The 19,522-nt window shown below is 45.5% G+C and overlaps 2 protein-coding genes across 2 annotated transcripts in view; one reads left to right on the top strand and one right to left on the bottom strand.

Moving 5' to 3' along the window:
- The first annotated feature begins 960 nt into the window (after nucleotides 1-960).
- Nucleotides 961-8,520, top strand: map6d1 (MAP6 domain containing 1). Its single transcript, XM_029623224.2, has 3 exons — nucleotides 961-1,698; nucleotides 2,619-2,973; nucleotides 7,842-8,520. The coding sequence occupies exons 1-3, from the start codon at nucleotides 1,169-1,171 to the stop codon at nucleotides 7,917-7,919; spliced, it is 963 nt and encodes a 320-aa protein (XP_029479084.1). The 5' UTR covers nucleotides 961-1,168; the 3' UTR covers nucleotides 7,920-8,520.
- A 3,156-nt stretch (nucleotides 8,521-11,676) lies between these two features.
- yeats2 (YEATS domain containing 2) overlaps nucleotides 11,677-19,522 on the bottom strand; it is an 86,242-nt gene continuing 78,396 nt past the window's right edge. Inside the window, exons 28-30 of the mRNA XM_065005646.1 lie at nucleotides 15,261-15,335; nucleotides 14,975-15,048; nucleotides 11,677-14,852 (exon numbers count right to left, since the gene is read on the bottom strand). Coding sequence (XP_064861718.1) covers nucleotides 14,744-14,852; nucleotides 14,975-15,048; nucleotides 15,261-15,335 — 258 coding nt within the window. The 3' untranslated portion in view covers nucleotides 11,677-14,743. The remainder of the gene's footprint in view (nucleotides 14,853-14,974; nucleotides 15,049-15,260; nucleotides 15,336-19,522) is intronic.

Here is a 19,522-nt window from a genome sequence, read left to right as displayed (position 1 = left end):
GGGTTGTCAGAGGGGGGAGGTGGGCTGCTGAGGAGTATTTCTGTCTTTAAGAAAGCGCTTTTGTGGGGAACACCGATTTCGAACTGCATTGTTGGTTAAAGGTAATTAAGCATTTCACGGTAAGGTAAATAAACACCTATTGTATTCGGTGCATGTGACAAATAACATGTGATTTGATTTGAAAAATGTATTCGGATTGGTTGGGCCTGGCTCCCAAGTGGATGGGCCTATGTCCTACCAAGCCCACCCATGTCTGCGCCCCTGCCCAGTCATGTGAAATCCATAGATTAGGGCCTAATGGATTTATTTACATTGACTGGTTTTCTAATATGAACTGTACCTCAGCAAAAGCTTTGAAATTGTTGCATGTTGCGTTTATATGTTTTGTTTAGTATAATTGGTTAATTGACTGGATCTTCAAGCTTCCCTGGTTTATTACATGAATGCGTTTATCTGGGAAAATATGACAACTACCGGAGTATAGAGTCAACAGTTTGTTTACCTGTGGTAACCAGAGGCAACATGAGCAAGAGCTGTCTCGTGGCAGCCATGTGGAGGGTTACACACAAAAGCAGATGACTGCAATTACTCCTTATAATAAAGCCTTGTCAGAGCCATGATGTGGTTGACCTCTCAATGATTATTTTTATACTTCAAGTTTAGACCATATAGCCTCAGCCTAATGTCAGTTTCAGATTTATGTTCAGAGAGCATAGGTTACCATGAGTTTGATTACTTGGCTAATAATGGGTTGTGCATGATGGGCCCATTATGTTTGATGCAGTTTTGGAATGACAGAGAATAACATATTCTTGCTGAATTTGTAATGGAATAACTTGACCTGAATAGCAATCGCAAAGCTTTTCTCTCTGTTGGACTTCAGATGAATCATTTGCTATAGATTTCTCTGCATCAACTCGAAGCCTTCAGTACCACGTGAGAAGAATGTGCAATGACACTTTACGAGCTGCTCCGCTCCCATCTTGGCATTCCAGAGCGGTGGCGTGGAGACAGCACGCTGGCGAAGGTTTGCAGGAATGGGCGCATACTGAATGTAGCTAACGTTTGATAAATATATATATCTTTTTTTTTCAATTTTCCTTATTTTCTTTTCTTTTTTCCCCCTTTTCTTTGATTAGCCTTTCTTTTTTTTTCGAACCAAATCGCCATGGCTTGGCCGTGCATAAGCAGAGTGTGCTGTCTGGCTCGGTTCTGGAACCAGTTTGATAAATCCGATCTTTCAGTGCCACTGACCATACAGAACTACTCGGACATCACCGACCAAGAGGTACAATCCGTCACCAGGCAGGTACCGACGGACCGGGTTCTGAGGCACAACTATTCCACCACGGAACATCGCGGATCCCCCCAGACACCGGGAGATGCCCCGGGGACCCAGAGGTCATTGAGGGGCCGGAGGGAGCCCAACTTCAAACCCCAGGAGGACTACCAACAAACCGGTGTGCCTTTCTCCACTGTCACCCAGTACAAGCAGGATTACAAACCCTGGCCTATTCCGAAGAAGGAGAATTTCCCCTGGATTAGCAATGTCGGAAAAGGGGGTGAAGTTGGTTCGGATAGCCCCGTGAACAGTAACCCCAATGCGAGCCAGACTAGAGGGGACGTGGGGGAGAGAGAGGAGCGGGGTAGACAGAGGTGGGGGGAGCAGGGGACGGCAACAGCCAAAAGCTCTTACAGGTAGGTTCCATCACTCTGACGATGTTCTTTCAGAACCGCTGTGTATCTTTCATTTCAGCACCTGGAGCTCTTCACTCACTAAAAAAACATTGATAACCCATTGCGCTCAAACCTAACGATTCCATTCGTGTGCTTCAAGTTTGCTTTAATTTATTAGCTAATGATGCACGCGCTGAAATTCGTTAAATCATTTGGTTGGATTATGTACAGTGGGGCATTGTCCTGAATCTAATCTGCAGTATGCATAATCATGTAATACCCTTTTCAACGGAAATTGCTATCAGGTCTTTGTGTTCGGTGTGTGTGTATGTTTGCGCGAAAGAAATTGGATACATTAAGTGTCATGCTACAGAAATAATCAGTATCTTTAATCTGTAAAATTGGCTGCTGCTGAAGTAGAAACACAGCAAAACGCTTTCGATTATTCATAAACTCACACACTTGTTATACCCTCCCATGTTGGACACACTTTTCTATTTTTAAATCCATTAAAAAACAAGTTGAAGCTATTCTGCCTGAGATCCTGATGTAATGATAATCTGATGCGGCAGCTAACTTTGAATAATACTGTTTTTGTTTTGTTTTGATGACAGCATGCCACCATCCTCATTCCCTAGATGCACTAAACTGAAAACGTTTGCCCCATTAACAGAACCCACCTGAGCCCCTCTACCCACTCTGCTGTAGCCCCAATCATGTCATTACCATTCAATGATAAGCCTGTCATTATGCCTTACCTTGCTCTCTGATTGGTTCCTTCATCATTTGGTTGGTTCGATCGCTAAATGTTCTATGTTAAATAGCCTACAGTTTAAAGAGCAAAAAGCTAAAGGCCAAATGTTTGCAGTGTTTGTAAAATAAAACTACTTTTGCAGACCGTGAGCGCTCTCTCTTACCCTTCCATCCTCTCCTCCTCGTAGACAGGAGTACAGGCCGTGGACGGGGGCAAGACCAGCCAAGACCACCAGGAAACAACGCCCCCCTGCCCCGTATGCCAGTCCCGGATCGGGGGTCTCCCACCTCCCTAATGAGACCAGCTACCAAGCCGCCTACAACGGAGGCGGGGAGGCTTTCAGACACACAGAGCTTCACCAGAGGGACCATACTCCCAGCACCTCCACTGCTGACCTGCTGACCCCCACCGTCCCCCAAAACACCGTAACCCCACTCCAGCCCTACTCCATTGCAACTACCACCCCTATCACCACCACCGCCGGCCTCCAGCAGAGCAGCCTGCCAGAGAGACCTGACCTCAGTATAGGAACCATGGGAGAGGTTAGAGGACTCCTGTTTTTGTGTTTCACAGTGTGTTTCAGGGCACAAATCCTGTTTTTCGATGCTATTTCAAATGGGCCGAATCCTTGATGTGAGCAAAGTGGTAGTGTCTCGTCCTATAGAAGTCATTATATACATCTCTGATGATTTCCTATTCCTTAGAAAGTACTATTTCTGGCTAAAGGTAAAGACATAGACACTGGATGGGGAATATAGAGTAAAGAAATGGTTTGGGATATAGCTATTGTTCCAGCTAGGTACCAGGTGTTCCCAGTGGAGTGGAGGCATCTCTAAGAGCAGCCCATTATTAGCCTGAAAAGGTCATCCTGACACGTTTTTGCAGAGAGGTAAAATGTCACAGTAGCTAATGTTTTTCTCAATACATTGCAGTCAAGGGGAGTAAATTAGGTGATGCAGCATCCCGTCCTCTCCTAAATCTGCTCAAAGTGACCCAGCTGTTTCGGATGATTATGTAACACCCGAACACGGCCAGGCTTATGACATTGACCTGGTTAGAACAGGCATTACATGAGGAGAAAAGAAAGTCAATCATATTCAGACATCTGGTCAATTGGATATGGAGACCTCAATCACTGAGATGGTGTGTCAAAGTGGGTTCAGGTGTGGAGAGAGGGAGGGAGTGGGGGGACGGGACGGACGGACAGAGATTGAAATGCATATAGACAAGAGAGAGAAAGAGCAGTACTATAATTCTTCTCCTGTTTTGATCCTAGCGTGACAGGGAGTGGAACTCTTTGGGGAATCTCCAGGGGTTTAGTGCCACCCCCCCGCCCACGTTCCTCTGTGCCATCTGCCAGCGGAGAGTAGAGGAGAACGGGTCGGGCTGGACTTACTCGGCTTTTCCGCTTTCACTCGTTGTCATCTATGCCAGAGAGATTAGAGAAAGAAGAAACTCCTGCACACTGCTTGCTAGGAATGTTTCAGTTGTCAATTTAATAACAAGTTGAAATAAACATATTTTTGGCCAATCACATGGGAGAACATGTTTTAGTGTATAGTCTTTCTGTTGTAGCAGTAGCGTAGCCAGACAAAACAGCTAACTTCCTGCAATTCTACACATTTTGCCATGGGGCAAAGAGAAACATTTGCAGTTTTATAGCTAATCTCATGCTGTTCTCCACATTTTGCCATGAGGCTGAGAGAAATTGTTGCTGTTTTAAGCTAATTTCCTGCAATTTGACATATTTTGCCATAGGGGAGAGAGGAAAATGTGCAGTTTTATAGATAATCTCATGCTGTTCTCCACATTTTGCCATGAGGCTGAGAGAAATTGTTGCTGTTTTAAGCTAATTTCCTGCAATTTGACATATTTTGCCAAAGGGGAGAGAGGAAAATGTGCAGTTTTATAGATAATCTCATGCTATGTTACACATTTTGCGATGAGGCTGAGAGAACATTTAGCATTTTTAATGCTAATTAAAGCTAAAAATCTAGGTGTGTTGACTGTGATAAAGGTAGTGGATTGTGAGCTGTTTTATTCACTAAATGAACTAATGAAGTGGGCAGTGGCATGGTGCATATAGCTGTACAAGCACAGTGACATATGCCTCAATGCACTTATATTTGTGGGGGGTGTGGCTTTCAGTTAGTTATTGTTGGCCACCCATGAGACTGAATGTCATTCCAGTGCACCGCTTGCTATTCATTCTATCTGATGCCGTTTGCACGTTTAGGGAAAAAGACAAATAATGTCCCGTTTGGAACACTGACAAGTAGAGAGCATACAAATAAAAGAACACTTGTTTTTCTGTTCAATCTGATTGGGTGGACCTGTGCCTACGCGGCTGTGTTGTAGAAGGCCAGTCCAACAGTGTTTGACAGGCCACAGGATTTAATATGAGATATGTCATCTGTAGGTCATAGTCTATTAATAACCATGGCCCAGAAAACAGGGTGAGATGTGTGTGTTCAGGGTGCATGCAGGAAAGGTACAACACCACAGTAGGCTACGATGTAAGAGCTGTTGTACAAATTGGGTGCGGAGGATTTAACCCCGTCTCCTGCCCAGAAAAGTAGACATCAGATACTAACTACAGGCTATTGTCATCATATTGGACCCTCTCTCTGTACACCAACCCCAACCCATCAATCAACTTCAACTTCAGTAATACCTCCCCTCTAACCCCAAACAACGACCTAGTGCTCCATCCTTTTTATCGGTCACCGAGCGATCTGCCAACACGACGCAGAAGCCATTGGATCTATATGAAACAATCCGGTCCAGTCCCAGCCCCCACACACTGCCAAGTCATTATTGACACCTCAACCCACTAAGCTCTCTGACCACACACACACACAACACAGACACAGACCTCAGGGTATTGTCCATCGACATGATGGGTCAATGGAAACCTTTTTCATTGACTCGTCAAGGTCATGGATAGACAAAAGCACAGCTGTGTAACGTTTCCCCGGGGATGCGGGCAACACTAGAGCATAGTGCACAGAGCCATGCATACAGGTAGTGAGCGGTTAGTACCATTACAGTGTGTGCTGATAAACCTCTGAGAAGTTGATCCGCTTTCATAGCACCCATCAAGGGAATTAATACTGTCGTCCTCATTATGCCTCTGGAACCAAAATCAATAAACTTGATTATGAGAGGGAGTGATTAAAAATGTATATATATATTTTTTTTTCAAATTAGCAGTACCCTTACAGTTAAGAAAGAGGCGACAAGCCATTTATTTCTGAAACACATGCAAGCTTTCTGAGTGCTCCATGAATGTTTCTGGTAAACACTTAGACATCAAATTCTGTTCCCATCAATGCATCTACTGAGAGTGTTTTCTCCCACGAGACACTAAGAATCTTGTTTTTAGCACTGGTGGAGAACATTGCCTGAGCTTTTAAATGTGATACAAAGAGTTTTTTTCCCACTTTGTACCGAAACAGATAAACAGGGGAGAAATGGGGATGTGGATTACAATGGGCTGCATAAAGAGAGGATCAAACTGTGCAGACACAAAGCATCCTGCAAATCACCTCCCGTTGCACCCCTTTCCTCTCTCTCATCATCTCTCCTTTCGCCCTCCCTCCAGTCACGCTCCTCTTTTTTCTCTCTTGTTCCTGTTCCCCTGTTCGGTGGAATTGGAACGTTTCCCTTTTCCCACGATGTGTCTGACAACAGCCAGTGTCATGAGCCAAACCAGCAGGGTTATATCAAGGGAGGGAGAAAGGAAAAAAGCAGAGAGTGAGGGATGGAAAGGGTGAGAGGAAGAGAGAGCGATAAAGTGAGAAATAATGGATTATTTGCCATTTTGCCAGTGTGATGCGATGCAGTGGCTTGCAGTCATTTCAGCGTGAATCTCATTTAGGAGAGAGACAGACCTGGCTGCTATACTGAGTGGAAAAGAGTGTGTGTGGGAGGAGGTGAACATATACACAGATACGCAAACAGACTGAAGCACACACACACACACACGCTTTCTTTCGAAGCTGCAGTTTGACAAATTTCACATACAGACACAGCCTCACATCCAGCAAATACAGTGGTAGTCATATCCTATTTGTCATTGGCTGAAGAGACTGCTACTGAGACCACAGACTACGACTCTGCCAAACAAACCTTCCGTTTGGCCATTGTACCACTACTAATCAGCTACATTGGAACAGGCAGATCCATATCTAATCATCATATCAAGCCTGGAACACGCTACTTGATGGATGCAGCATGCATACTTCATTTCAGGGTTGAGTGAAGTTCTATTCATGTAGGTTCCGGCTGGATGTTCTTTCAGACAGTAGCATCAGTAGCATTTGCTGTGATTAATTATGTCTACCAGTCCACTGACAGGAGGGCTGATGCACTATGACTGCACAACCAAACAAATCACCTCTCATATTATCGTACCATCAGTGCCCAGTTTATTTGGTACACCCATCTAGTACCGGCCGGATCCCCCTTTGCCTCCAGAACAGCCCGAATTGTTCGGAGGGGGGTGAATTTCACAAGGTGTGGCGTTCAAAAATTGCTCAGTTGGTATCAAGGGACCTAACGTGTGCTAGGAAAACATTTCCGCACACTATTACACCACCGCCACCAGCCTGTACCGTTGACACCAGGCAGGGTGGGTCCATGGAGTCATGCTGTTTACGGCAAATCCTGACTCTGCCATCAGCATGACGCAACAGGAACCGGGATTCGTTGGACCAGGCCATGTTTTTTCCACTCCTCATTTGTCCAGTGTTGGTGAATGCGTGCCCACTGGAGCCACTTCTTCTTGATTTTGGCTAACATGGGTGGAACCCGGTGTGGTCGTCTGCTGCAGTAGCCCATCCATGACAAGAACCAAAGAGTTGTGCGTTCCGAGATGCCGTTCTGCACACCACTGTTGTAATGCGTCATTATTTGCCTGTTGGTGGCCCGCCTGTTAGCTTGCACGATTCTTGACATTCTCCTTCAACCTCTCCCATCAATGAGCTGGTTTCGTCCACAGGACTGCCGCTGACTGGATGTGTTTCGTTGGTCGCCCCGTTCTCTGTAAACACTAGACACTGTCGTGCAGGAAAAGCCCAGGAGGCCGGCCGTTTCTGAGATACTGGAACCAGCGTGCCTGTCACCGACGATCATACCACGCTCAAAGTCGCTTAAGTAATTAGTTTGGCCTATTCTAATGTTCAATCGAACAGTAACTGAATGCCTCTATGCCTGTCTGCCTGCTTTATATAGCAAGCCATGGCCACATGACTCACTGTCTGTACGAGCGAACCATTTTCGTGAACAGGGTGGTGTACCTAATAAACTGGCCTCTGAGTGTATATCACATATCCTATCTGAACAGCACAAGACCTGCATTGCTTGTGATCATCTTTGAATAACCCATGTGTTGTTTGTCTTTTTGCAGGAGCAGTTGGTTAGGACTAAGCTCTCTCCCAACCCCTCTGCGGTTTTTCAAAGCGGATCCAGAATCTTCAACATATGACAGACTCTCCAAATCCTTCTACTGGTTACGGGGAGTCCAAAGAACCAATTAGGGAATGTTCTCTGTCCATTCCACACTATAACAAAATCTATGCAAAGGAATGTACATCTTCTTAATGTAACCAGAAAGGGAAAGTTAGCTTACCGTCCAGTATAGTAAATCAGAGATGAGAGTGAATGAGAAACTAGATGTCATAAAACAAGATAAATCATTTTACAATTCTGTTCTATTGCTATGAAAATGTCATTTGCATGAAACCAACTAGTTTGAAATCAGGCTTTTTTGCCGTTGGACACTCCAAGACAACGCGGCTGCTCTGTAATGTGTGTTTGTGTGTACTGTATGTACAGGTATGTGTGTGCACCTGCTGAATTGGAATGATTTAAGTTCATAAATACTTTTTGTACATACTGTTGGATCTATTGAAATGACAAGAAATGTATGCTCAAACTACACTTTGTCCAGAAAGTGTGTTGATTTCTATTCAATTACTGGTAGGTAACTATTGAGAAAATAGTTGTTTCTGGTGTATACGTTCATTTTGTAAATCTGCTTCAGAAAATAAAAAGTGAAATATGATATAATGTACAGTATATTACAATAAAAGAATATTAGGTTCTTACCTTCTGTTTGTCCAATTGATGTGGATGTTTCTGCTACACACATCCTCATATCTACAGTATCTATATGATGAACTGTTTTATTTGATCAGGAGCTGTATTCATAAAGCATCTCCAGAGTAGGAGTGCTGATCTGGGATCCCCCCATATAATCTCACTCATCATGATCTCAAAGCAGATCAGCACTCCTACTCTGGAGATGCCTTATGCATACAAACCAGATTCATTCTTAAGATGGTGAACCAATATCCAACAGGGTGAACATGAGGGGGTTAGACACATTATCCAACAGGGTGAACATGAGGGGGTTAGACACATTATCCAACAGGGTGAACATGAGGGGGTTAGACACATTATCCAACAGGGTGAACATGAGGGGGTTAGACACATTATCCAACAGGGTGAACATGAGGGGTTAGACACATTATCCAACAGGGTGAACATGAGGGGTTAGACACATTATCTAACAGGGTGAACATGAGGGGGTTAGACACATTATCTAACAGGGTGAACAGGGTGAACATGAACATGGGGTTAGACACATTATCCAACAGGGTGAACATGAGGGGTTAGACACATTATCCAACAGGGTGAACATGAGGGGTTAGACACATTATCCAACAGGGTGAACATGAGGGGGTTAGACACATTATCCAACAGGGTGAACATGAGGGGGTTAGACACATTATCTAACAGGGTGAACATGAGGGGGTTAGACACATTATCTAACAGGGTGAACATGAGGGGGTTAGACACATTATCCAACAGGGTGAACATGAGGGGTTAGACACATTATCCAACAGGGTGAACATGAGGGGTTAGACACATTATCCAACAGGGTGAACATGAGGGGGTTAGACACATTATCCAACAGGGTGAACATGAGGGGGTTAGACACATTATCCAACAGGGTGAACATGAGGGGGTTAGACACATTATCCAACAGGGTGAACATGAGGGGGTTAGACACATTATCCAACAGGGTGAACATGAGGGGGTTAGACACATTATCCAACAGGGTGAACATGAGGGGGTTAGACACATTATCCAACAGGGTGAACATGAGGGGGTTAGACACATTATCCAACAGGGTGAACATGAGGGGGTTAGACACATTGTGATGTGAGTGCTATAACACCTTTGATGTGATGGAGCTGAATCTGAGTGAACATGCTGAGAGAGCAGCTGGCATCTCCATAAGTGTGATGATGATTTAAAAAATGGTCATCTATTTAACGTGGCAAGTCAGTTAAAGAACAAATTATTATTTACAATGACGGCCTACCCCTCCCCTAACCGGACGAAACTGGGCCAATTGTGCGCCACCCTATGGGACTCCCAATCAAGGCCGGTTGTGATACAGCCCAGGATTGAACCAGGGTATGTAGTGACACCTCGAGCACTGCCTTAGACTGCTGCGCCCCTCGGGAGCCCTGGAGTGGCACACCATGTTTTCTTTGTTCCCCTTTTGTGTAACATCTTACAACAGTGGAGGAGCACCATGAGGTGTGTGTGGTTTTGCATGTACAAGCAGTTCATGACAAAATCTATGCTCACAGCAACTAAATCGGAAGCAATAAGGACTCATTTCCCTGGTCCATCAACATGATCCACAGAATGAAACAAAACAACACATAATACTACAGTACATTGTATGACTGAATTCGGTACCTGTTTTTTCAATCTATTCGTTTAACGGAGCCTGTTGGAAATTATACACAAGGTCCACAGGATCAGATGCATAACCCCGTTTTCAGATCAGTCCCTTTATCCCAGCCCTAACCTTACAGTAACCAAATCTTACAGAAACCAAACCTAATCTAATCTGGGGCGGCAGGTAGCCTAGTGGTTAGAGCGTTGGGCCAATAACCGAAAGGTTACTAGATCGAATCCCCGAGCTGACAAGGTAAAGAGCGGTCATTTTTGCCCCTGAACAAGGTAGTTAACCCACTGTTCCTAGGCCGTCGTTGTGGATATGAATGTGTTCTTTAACTGACTTGCCTAGTTAAATATATAATCTAACCTGACCAAAATGTAAAGTTGAACTAACATTAACCTGATCTAAGAGTAATGAGCAAAACACTATTGGAACAAATGTGTGCCAGTCAGGGATGCTGAACATGACCATATTATGTCACACAGCTCTGATACCATCACAGAACATGATAACAAGGAGCATCTGTTGACAAACATGACACTCTCTGATGTTTGCATGTCGGGTCATTCTGGCTAGTACATGGAAACCTGGCTGTCTCTATCTATCTAAAGAAATACTGCCTCTGATGTATCCAAAGGTGGGCTCTGTCAGTGACCTGCGGCTTTGTGTTTCTGGCTTCTAGAATAGTGATATTCAAGGGTCAAAGAAGGCCACTACTTAAAAAGTTTAATCCCTCAATGAACCAGATCCTTTGCCATCCTTTCGGATAAAAAAAGGGAGCGAGGCATGGGAGTTGAGCCACACTGAGAATGTAAAGTAGTGCCATCTGATTCCACCATCCCACCAAAGCCTACTCAGTCCAGCACCCTGTAATCTCTCAAAATCTACTGCAGCCCTATCACACAGGCTGTGCTAAAAGGAGAGAGGGAGAGGTGGAGAAAATGTGGCCCAGTTGGTAGAGCATGGCACTTGCAGCGCCAAGGGCTATGAGTTTGATTCCAACTGGGGCCAACCGTATGATATCATATGCATGCATAGCTGGATGGAATTTAGGATTAAAGCAGCCGCTAAATATGATTATTATTAGAAAATGAATGGAACGGGCTGTTACTGCAATTTCAGCTAAACATGTCAATGCATTTCAGCTGCTTCAAAAACATTGCTCTGCTAATTACCATTTATACTGTCGGAATGTTGGCTCAACGAAGCAATTCTGTTTACTCTGGTCTGTTTCAATGGGCGGCAATGGTCGGACGAGTGTCCTGCTCTACTTCCAGAGGAAGCGGGCGAGATGTAGCAAGTAGGCAAGTTTACATTTGAGTAATATGAGTAGCCGACTGTATTTTTTTTGAAAAGTGTGAAGAAGCTCTCAGAGAAAGAGAGATAGAGGGAGGAAGAGGGAGTGAGGGAATCGGGAAAGGGCATCCTGGGGTCGGAGGGGGGATAACAAGACGCTAAGTCACTTCAAAAACAACCACAGTTTTATAAACAAGTTTTCCATTTTAATACAAGAATATTGATCATATTTTTGGTGTGCACTGGAAAATGAAAATATAATGGTCAATTGATATTATTTCTACAATACATAAAGTTTGGTCAAACGGGCAAGGTGACCACTCAGTTTAGAGTGAGCACACCACACACTTACCAGATTCATACTGAAACATAACACCTATCATCTTCACTCCTACACAAGCTAAATGTCCACCAACAACCATGTACACACAACATCCAAAATGCATCATATTCAAAGATATTTTCATTAATTCACCTTAACTTTCTCTCACTCTTGTATACAGGTACACAGTACACCCATATTCACACCACATTTACCCCAACACACACACACTAACACAAAAAACATAAATAATGCACACTAACACATTCTAACACACCATAGTAATGACTTTGCTGGTAGCGGGGCTTGATATGAAGTGAACAAACAAAAACTGGAGTCAGTCATACACACAATGTACACAAATACACAGTCATAGTGGTAGGGACATACATACTGTATCGAAAACACAACATTACAAATGCACTTTACCAACAACTGACGGTCAACCCTACGCCAGAGGGGAGTGGACCAAGTAAAAAACACTACGTTAACCTTGGACTCACACAGATGTGGCCCCTCCATCCCTACTGTCCAACACTTCAAGTTATAGCACTCCTTCATTGACATATCCATCTAGCCTGGTCCCAGATCTGTATGTGCATGTTCAGCTCGACTCCTCTGGCTATTGTTGTCATTGCATACATGCTTAGTCGGCTGAAACACACACAGATCTGTGATCAGGCTGATATGTGACACTTGAGAACAGTCTAGACACAAACACAACAGTCAGAATTGGGCCCTGTTCCATTTCAACTCAGTCAATTCAGGACAAGTTTTTAAAATAATCTGTGAGTCTAAAGTCCCTCATGGAAAAGAATTGAACCAATTGCATTCTGATTTCTAAATCTTGAATTGACTGAATGAAAAGAACACTGTTTCCCAGAAGAGTACAATGGTATTAAGACTGTTATTGGGGGTCATTGTCTGGTCTGATGTACAGTAGGTCTGTAAGCCACTTTACTCTCCTCCCTGTGACTGTCAGACAGACAATACTTTAATGGTCGAGGCTGCGGATCGGACTTCTCTGGATCTTTCTTCACGACAGCTAAAAGGTCCCGAAGCAGAATTCTCTACTCTACACAGTCTCTGCTCTACTTGTGCCTCACTGTCAATCGTGAAGTTTTACTGGTGACACTTCCATCCACTTCCCGACCATTTGATCTCAACGGAGTTTCATGAGGATATGCATTTACATCTTCTTGAGTTATAGGGTACAGTTTCAAAGGAACCTACACTGTTGCTTTGAATTAGGCCAGCGAGCACATTCTCGAGCAGATGGCGTTAACAAACTAGCACAGCCTACATGTGTTTAGTTTCAATCAAAGCACATATTTGGCCTAGTGGCGTGCATTGTTGTGGCCATTTGAGAGAACAATTCAACCATTTGATTCACACATAATCCTGTTACAAGGTGAGAGAGAGGACACCAGACACACTGTCCCATAGACATCTATTTTGAAGCATTCGACAATGTTTAAGACCCGCAATGTTCAATACAAGGTTTATCTCACATTGTGTGGTGCTTTAAAGGGACCAGACTGAGCCCAGCTGTGATTAAGTCAGTGGATACAGTACATTAGTCTGACTGTCCGGTAAACCAGTTATACAAACTAAAACAGATGATGAAAGAAACGGTTATGCCAGGTATGTTATGATTGATCCCCGGGGTCGCATTCAGTAGGGCACAGCGTTATATAAATACTGTTTATTGAGTAGAACAGATATACTGATCTGTCGTCATATAGAGTAAAGCAACGGTATACCAACGGGGACCCCATTTTCTATCACTAAAATGTCAGGGGAGTGGGGACCCCATAAAAAAATAAAGCTAATTCAGAGTCCACAGACGCAGAGACGCGATAGTCCCGCGGCCCACTGTGACACATCTGGATCTACGACCACCATCCGCAGGGGATGCACAGCCTGACTGCGCCCCCCCCCCCCCCCCCCAAATTCCCAACCAACATGGCTCCCGCTATTCATTTGAACGTGGCGACGGTTGGAGAAATAGCCTGAGCAGCGCTGAGAATTGGAAAACGATGAAAGCCAACGGTCCAGTATTCTAGAACTATTGGAGGAAATGGGCACGTTTTGGACTCTGCTAAGGGTTTCGAGATCATGTCATATCTTAATGTTCAGAAGGTTGTGGAGTCCTGAATTCCACCCAGGTGTTTGGTGTTGTCTGTGTTCTTGATTCTACTTTATGATACTGAGATATGAAAAGTAGCTGAGTAATGGTTTAAAATGTCGGTTGGTGAGATGGTCTTCCAGGGGAGGTCAGAGCATTCCTGCAGCGCTCGGACTGTTTCTCTGTTGTGGTCAATGTCTGTCAGAGAGTTCTTCTGCCAGCCCGACGGTTCAGTTTAACCCCAGAGGCAGGTCCATATGCTCGTTCTGCAGCTCTTACTGCCCGTCTCTCAGCTAGTGAGACTGATGTGAGTAGCCAGTAGTGATGGGGGAAATATCGATACAGTTACATATTGGGACATTATTTCTGATGATATATCATATCGTTTTGACAATTTCACAATATTATTATTGCGCTAGCGGTTTGTAACCTGCACCAAAACTCTAGCATTTTTCCTTCAGAGTTTGTTCTTCATTTCCTTTTTAAATAGGGAGCCAATTTGTTTTCATCACTTTTATTTCCATGATAAAAACTCGTTCTCATGGCTCTCTCTTGTCCCTCGGCAGCAGACATATGGTGAGCAATATGTTTCGAACATCAAATCGCAATGAAATCACAGTATTGAATTGCAATACATATAGAATTGTGAGAATCGCAATACATATTGTATCGGCGCGTAAGTATCATGATAAATATTGTATCGTGAGGTCCCTGGTAATTCCCAGTAGCCAGTGTGCATGTATCTCTCTCAGTCTGAGTGGCCGTTGTTCTTAGTTAGGTTGTGAATAAGGTTGTGTGTAATCAGTCCTCCTTGGTCATGTAGCCCATGTGCGTGTTGGTGAGAAAGTCACATGTGGGGATGCTGCTGGACGCCTGGTGAATGTTTATGGCTGTGATCTCTCTGGGAGCCCTGAGGACACATCAGGAAGATATTCATTGACCTAATAGTGTATTTGATAGGGACAAATATAATACATTCTCAGTGGTTAGTATACCAGCTCAGTGTGTAATGGGAAACTGAGGTTGTCTCACCTGTTCTGGTGGGATTTTACGTGGGCTCCAGCCAGAGCTTCTCTCAGGATGTCACTAGCAAACTGCTCTGTCGCCTACAGAAGACAGAAACACCTATCATACCCTACAATCTACACAACATCACAGAACATCTTATATCAGAACAAGAACAAAGACTGGTGCACAGAGGGACACAGGAAAAATGTATTGTCAATCTCGTGAATGATGCCTATCTTTAGGTGAGGCCAACTTTCATTCTCATTGTTCATTATGCTGTCTTGTGTTTGAGGCATCCGGAGTAACTAACCTTGAGAATCATGGCCTCGATCACTGGAGCAAAAACATTCTTCTCCACCTCCACCTGCTGAAAGGCCACACCAATCTGAGAGAGATGGAGAGAGGAGAGGGTTAGGGGAGAAGGGAGAGCGAAAGAGTGAGACTTAAGTTAGGAGATGCTGTGTCTTGTTACCAGAAGATACTTTACACAGTTGTGCTGATGCTATGAGTGTATATTTTTACACTCTTTTTCCAGGATTATCCTCATCCCACAATCCTCTAGCATCTTAATACAGCACGCGCTTCGGTCTGCAGGTTGTATAACTTTTTCATTACATTTCATTACATTTCATTATAGTACAACGGTCTGATTTGTCTAATCTTAGCAATTTCCTCTTAGCTAGCTACATAGTCGTCGTTGTATCAAAGATAATTGCGTAATTATCGTATTTCCCTATCTGTCCAACACGTTCACCGTCTACCGTAGCACTGTAGTACTATCACACTCAACTGAACGTCTTGATTAGTGTAGTGTTAGCTAGCTACATAGCTAGCTACATAGTTGTCTTTGCTGTCTTCGTATCCAAGATAATTGTGTAGCTTAGAGTGTGGAGTCTTAGAGTGATAATTGCGTTATTATCGTATTTCGTGCCCTCCTATCTGCCTAGCAGCTAGCCAGCTAGCATTGTTCACCGGCTACCGTAGCACTGTAGTAACTATCACACTCAACCGAACGACTTGATTAGTGTAGTATTAGATAGCTACATAGTTGTCTTTGCTGTCTTCGTATCCAAGATAATTGTGTAGTTTAGAGTGTGTAGTCTTAGAGTGATTATCTTAATTCACCGAGGTTAGCTAGCCAGCTATTTTGTCGTCTTAACGTAGGAGACACTCCTAGCTAGCCAATAGCCAGCCAACGTCTACTGAATAGAACTTTCGCATTCCGTCGCTCCACAGGTAGTATCACTTTTTCACTTCATTTCATTACAGTCCCAACGGTGTGATTTGTTTGATCGTTAGCTACATAGCCGTCTTTGTTTCAAAGATAATTGTGTAGTCTAGAGCGATTTTCTCTAGGTTAGCTAGCCAGCTATTGTCGTTCTCCTAACGCAACGTAACGTAACCAACACTGCTAGCTAGCCAGCTAGCTCCCGATAAGCAGCATTGTAGAAACTTCACACTCAACGGTTCTTGATTAGGGTAGTGTCAACAACGCAGCTAGCCTACCCCAGCAGTACTCTATCATTTTAATCATTTTAGTCAATTAGATTCTTGCTACGTAAGCTTAACTTTCTGAACATTCGAGACGTGTAGTCCACTTGTCATTCCAATCTCCTCTGCATTAGCGTAGCCTCTTCTCTAGCCTGTCAACTATGTGTCTGTCTATCCCTGTTCTCTCCTCTCTGCACAGACCATACAAACGCTCCACACCGCATGGCCGCAGCCACCCTAATCTGGTGGTCCCAGCGCGCACGACCCACGTGGAGTTCCAGGTCTCCGGTAGCCTCTGGAACTGCCGATCTGCGGCCAACAAGGCAGAGTTCATCTCAGCCTATGTCTCCCTCCAGTCCCTCGACTTTTGGCTCTGACGGAAACATGGATCACCACAGACAACACCGCTACTCCTACTGCTCTCTCTTCGAAGCACACCCCGAGAGCTTCTGGTCAGCGGGGTGGTGGCACCGGGATCCTCATCTCTCCCAAGTGGTCATTCTCTCTTTCTCCCCTTACCCATCTGTCTATCGCCTCCTTTGAATTCCATGCTGTCACAGTTACCAGCCCTTTCAAGCTTAACATCCTTATCATTTATCGCCCTCCAGGTTCCTGGAGAGTTCATCAATGAGCTTGATGCCTTGATAAGCTCCTTTCCTGAGGACGGCTCACCTCTCACAGTTCTGGGCGACTTTAACCTCCCCACGTCTACCTTGACTCATTCCTCTCTGCCTCCTTCTTTCCATCCTCTCCTCTTTTGACCTCACCCTCTCACCTTCCCCCCTACTCACAAGGCAGGCAATACGCTCGACCTCATCTTTACTAGATGCTGTTCCTCCACTAACCTCATTGCAACTCCCCTCCAAGTCTCCGACCACTACCTTGTATCCTTTTCCCTCTCGCTCTCATCCAACACTTCCCACACTGCCCCTACTTGGATGGTATCGCGCCGTCCCAACCTTCGCTCTCTCCCCGCTACTCTCTCCTCTTCCATCCTATCATCTCTTCCCTCTGCTCAAACCTTCTCCAACCTATCTCCTGATTCTGCCTCCTCAACCCTCCTCTCCTCCTTTCTGCATCCTTTGACTCTCTATGTCCCTATCCTCCAGGCCGGCTCGGTCCTCCCCTCCCGCTCCGTGGCTCGACGACTCATTGCGAGCTCACAGAACAGGGCTCCGGGCAGCCGAGCGGAAATGGAGGAAAACTCGCCTACCTGCAGACCTGGCATCCTTTCACTCCCTCCTCTCTACATTTTCCTCCTCTGTCTCTGCTGCTAAAAGCCACTTTCTACCACTCTAAATTCCAAGCATCTGCCTCTAACCCTAGGAAGCTCTTTGCCACCTTCTCCTCCCTCTTGAATCCTCCTCCCCCTCCCCCCTCCTCCCTCTCTGCAGATGACTTCGTCAACCATTTTGAAAAGAAGAGATCGGCGACATCCGATCCTCGTTTGCTAAGTCAAACGACACCGCTGGTTCTGCTCACACTGCCCTACCCTGTTCTCTGACCTCTTTCTCCCCCTCTCTCTCCAGATGACATCTCGCCCTATCCCCTCCTCTCTTCTCCAGACCATCTCCGGTGACCTTCTCCCTTACCTCACCTCGCTCATCAACTCATCCCTGACCGCTGGCTACGTCCCTCCCGTCTTCAAGAGAGCGAGAGTTGCACCCCCTTCTGAAAAAACCTACACTCGATCCCTCCGATGTCAACAACTACAGACCAGTATCCCTTCTTTCTTTTCTCTCCAAAACTCTTGAACGTGCCGTCCTTGGCCAGCTCTCCCGCTATCTCTCTCAGAATGACCTTCTTGATCCAAATCAGTCAGGTTTCAAGACTAGTCATTCAACTGAGACTGCTCTTCTCTGTATCACGGAGGCGCTCCGCACTGCTAAAGCTAACTCTCTCTCCTCTGCTCTCATCCTTCTAGACCTATCGGCTGCCTTCGATACTGTGAACCATCAGATCCTCCTCTCCACCCTCTCCGAGTTGTTCCGGCGCGGCCCACGCTTGGATTGCGTCCTACCTGACAGGTCGCTCCTACCAGGTGGCGTGGCGAGAATCCGTCTCCTCACCACGTGCTCTCACCACTGGTGTCCCCCAGGGCTCTGTTCTAGGCCCTCTCCTATTCTCGCTATACACCAAGTCACTTGGCTCTGTCATAACCTCACATGGTCTCTCCTATCATTGCTATGCAGACGACACACAATTAATCTTCTCCTTTCCCCTTCTGACGACCAGGTGGCGAATCGCATCTCTGCATGTCTGGCAGACATATCAGTGTGGATGACGGATCATCACCTCAAGCTGAACCTCGGCAAGACGGAGCTGCTCTTCCTCCCGGGGAAGGACTGCCCGTTCCATGATCTCGCCAACGGTTGACAACTCCATTGTGTCCTCGTCCCAGAGCGCTAAGAACCTTGGACAACACCCTGTCAAATAACATCAAGGCGGTGGCCCGTTCCTGTAGGTTCATGCTCTACAACATCCGCAGAGTACGACCCTGCCTCACACAGGAAGCGGCGCAGGTCCTAATCCAGGCACTTGTCATCTCCCGTCTGGATTACTGCAACTCGCTGTTGGCTGGGCTCCTGCCTGTGCCATTAAACCCCTACAACTCATCCAGAACGCCGCAGCCCGTCTGGTGTTCAACCTTCCCAAGTTCTCTCACGTCACCCCGCTCCTCCGCTCTCTCCACTGGCTTCCAGTTGAAGCTCGCATCCGCTACAAGACCATGGTGCTTGCCTACGGAGCTGTGAGGGGAACGGCACCTCACTACCTCCAGGCTCTGATCAGGCACTACACCCAAACAAGGGCACTGCGTTCATCCACCTCTGGCCTGCTCGCCTCCCTACCACTGAGGAAGTACAGTTCCCGCTCAGCCCAGTCAAAACTGTTCGCTGCTCTGGCCCCCCAATGGAGGAACAAACTCCCTCACGACGCCAGGACAGCGGAGTCAATCACCACCTTCCGGAGACACCTGAAACCCCACCTCTTTAAGGAATACCTAGGATAGGATAAAGTAATCCTTCTCCCCCTCCCCCTTAAAAGACCTAGATGCACTATTGTAAAGTGGCTGTTCCACTG

This window comes from Oncorhynchus nerka, linkage group LG20 (genome assembly GCF_034236695.1).
Source record: "Oncorhynchus nerka isolate Pitt River linkage group LG20, Oner_Uvic_2.0, whole genome shotgun sequence".
Taxonomy (NCBI): Eukaryota; Metazoa; Chordata; class Actinopteri; order Salmoniformes; family Salmonidae; genus Oncorhynchus; species Oncorhynchus nerka.
The sequence above is the reverse complement of the archived record's forward strand: the minus strand, read 5'-3'. Positions and strand labels throughout refer to the sequence as shown.

Bases quoted from the DNA above. Each gene is read 5' to 3' on its own strand.
- map6d1 (XM_029623224.2), top strand. From the start codon at position 1,169: ATGGCTTGGCCGTGCATAAGCAGAGTGTGCTGTCTGGCTCGGTTCTGG. The intron at 1,699-2,618 runs GTAGGTTCCATC...TCCTCCTCGTAG, and splicing joins ACAGCCAAAAGCTCTTACAG to ACAGGAGTACAGGCCGTGGA. The intron at 2,974-7,841 runs GTTAGAGGACTC...GTCTTTTTGCAG, and splicing joins GTATAGGAACCATGGGAGAG to GAGCAGTTGGTTAGGACTAA.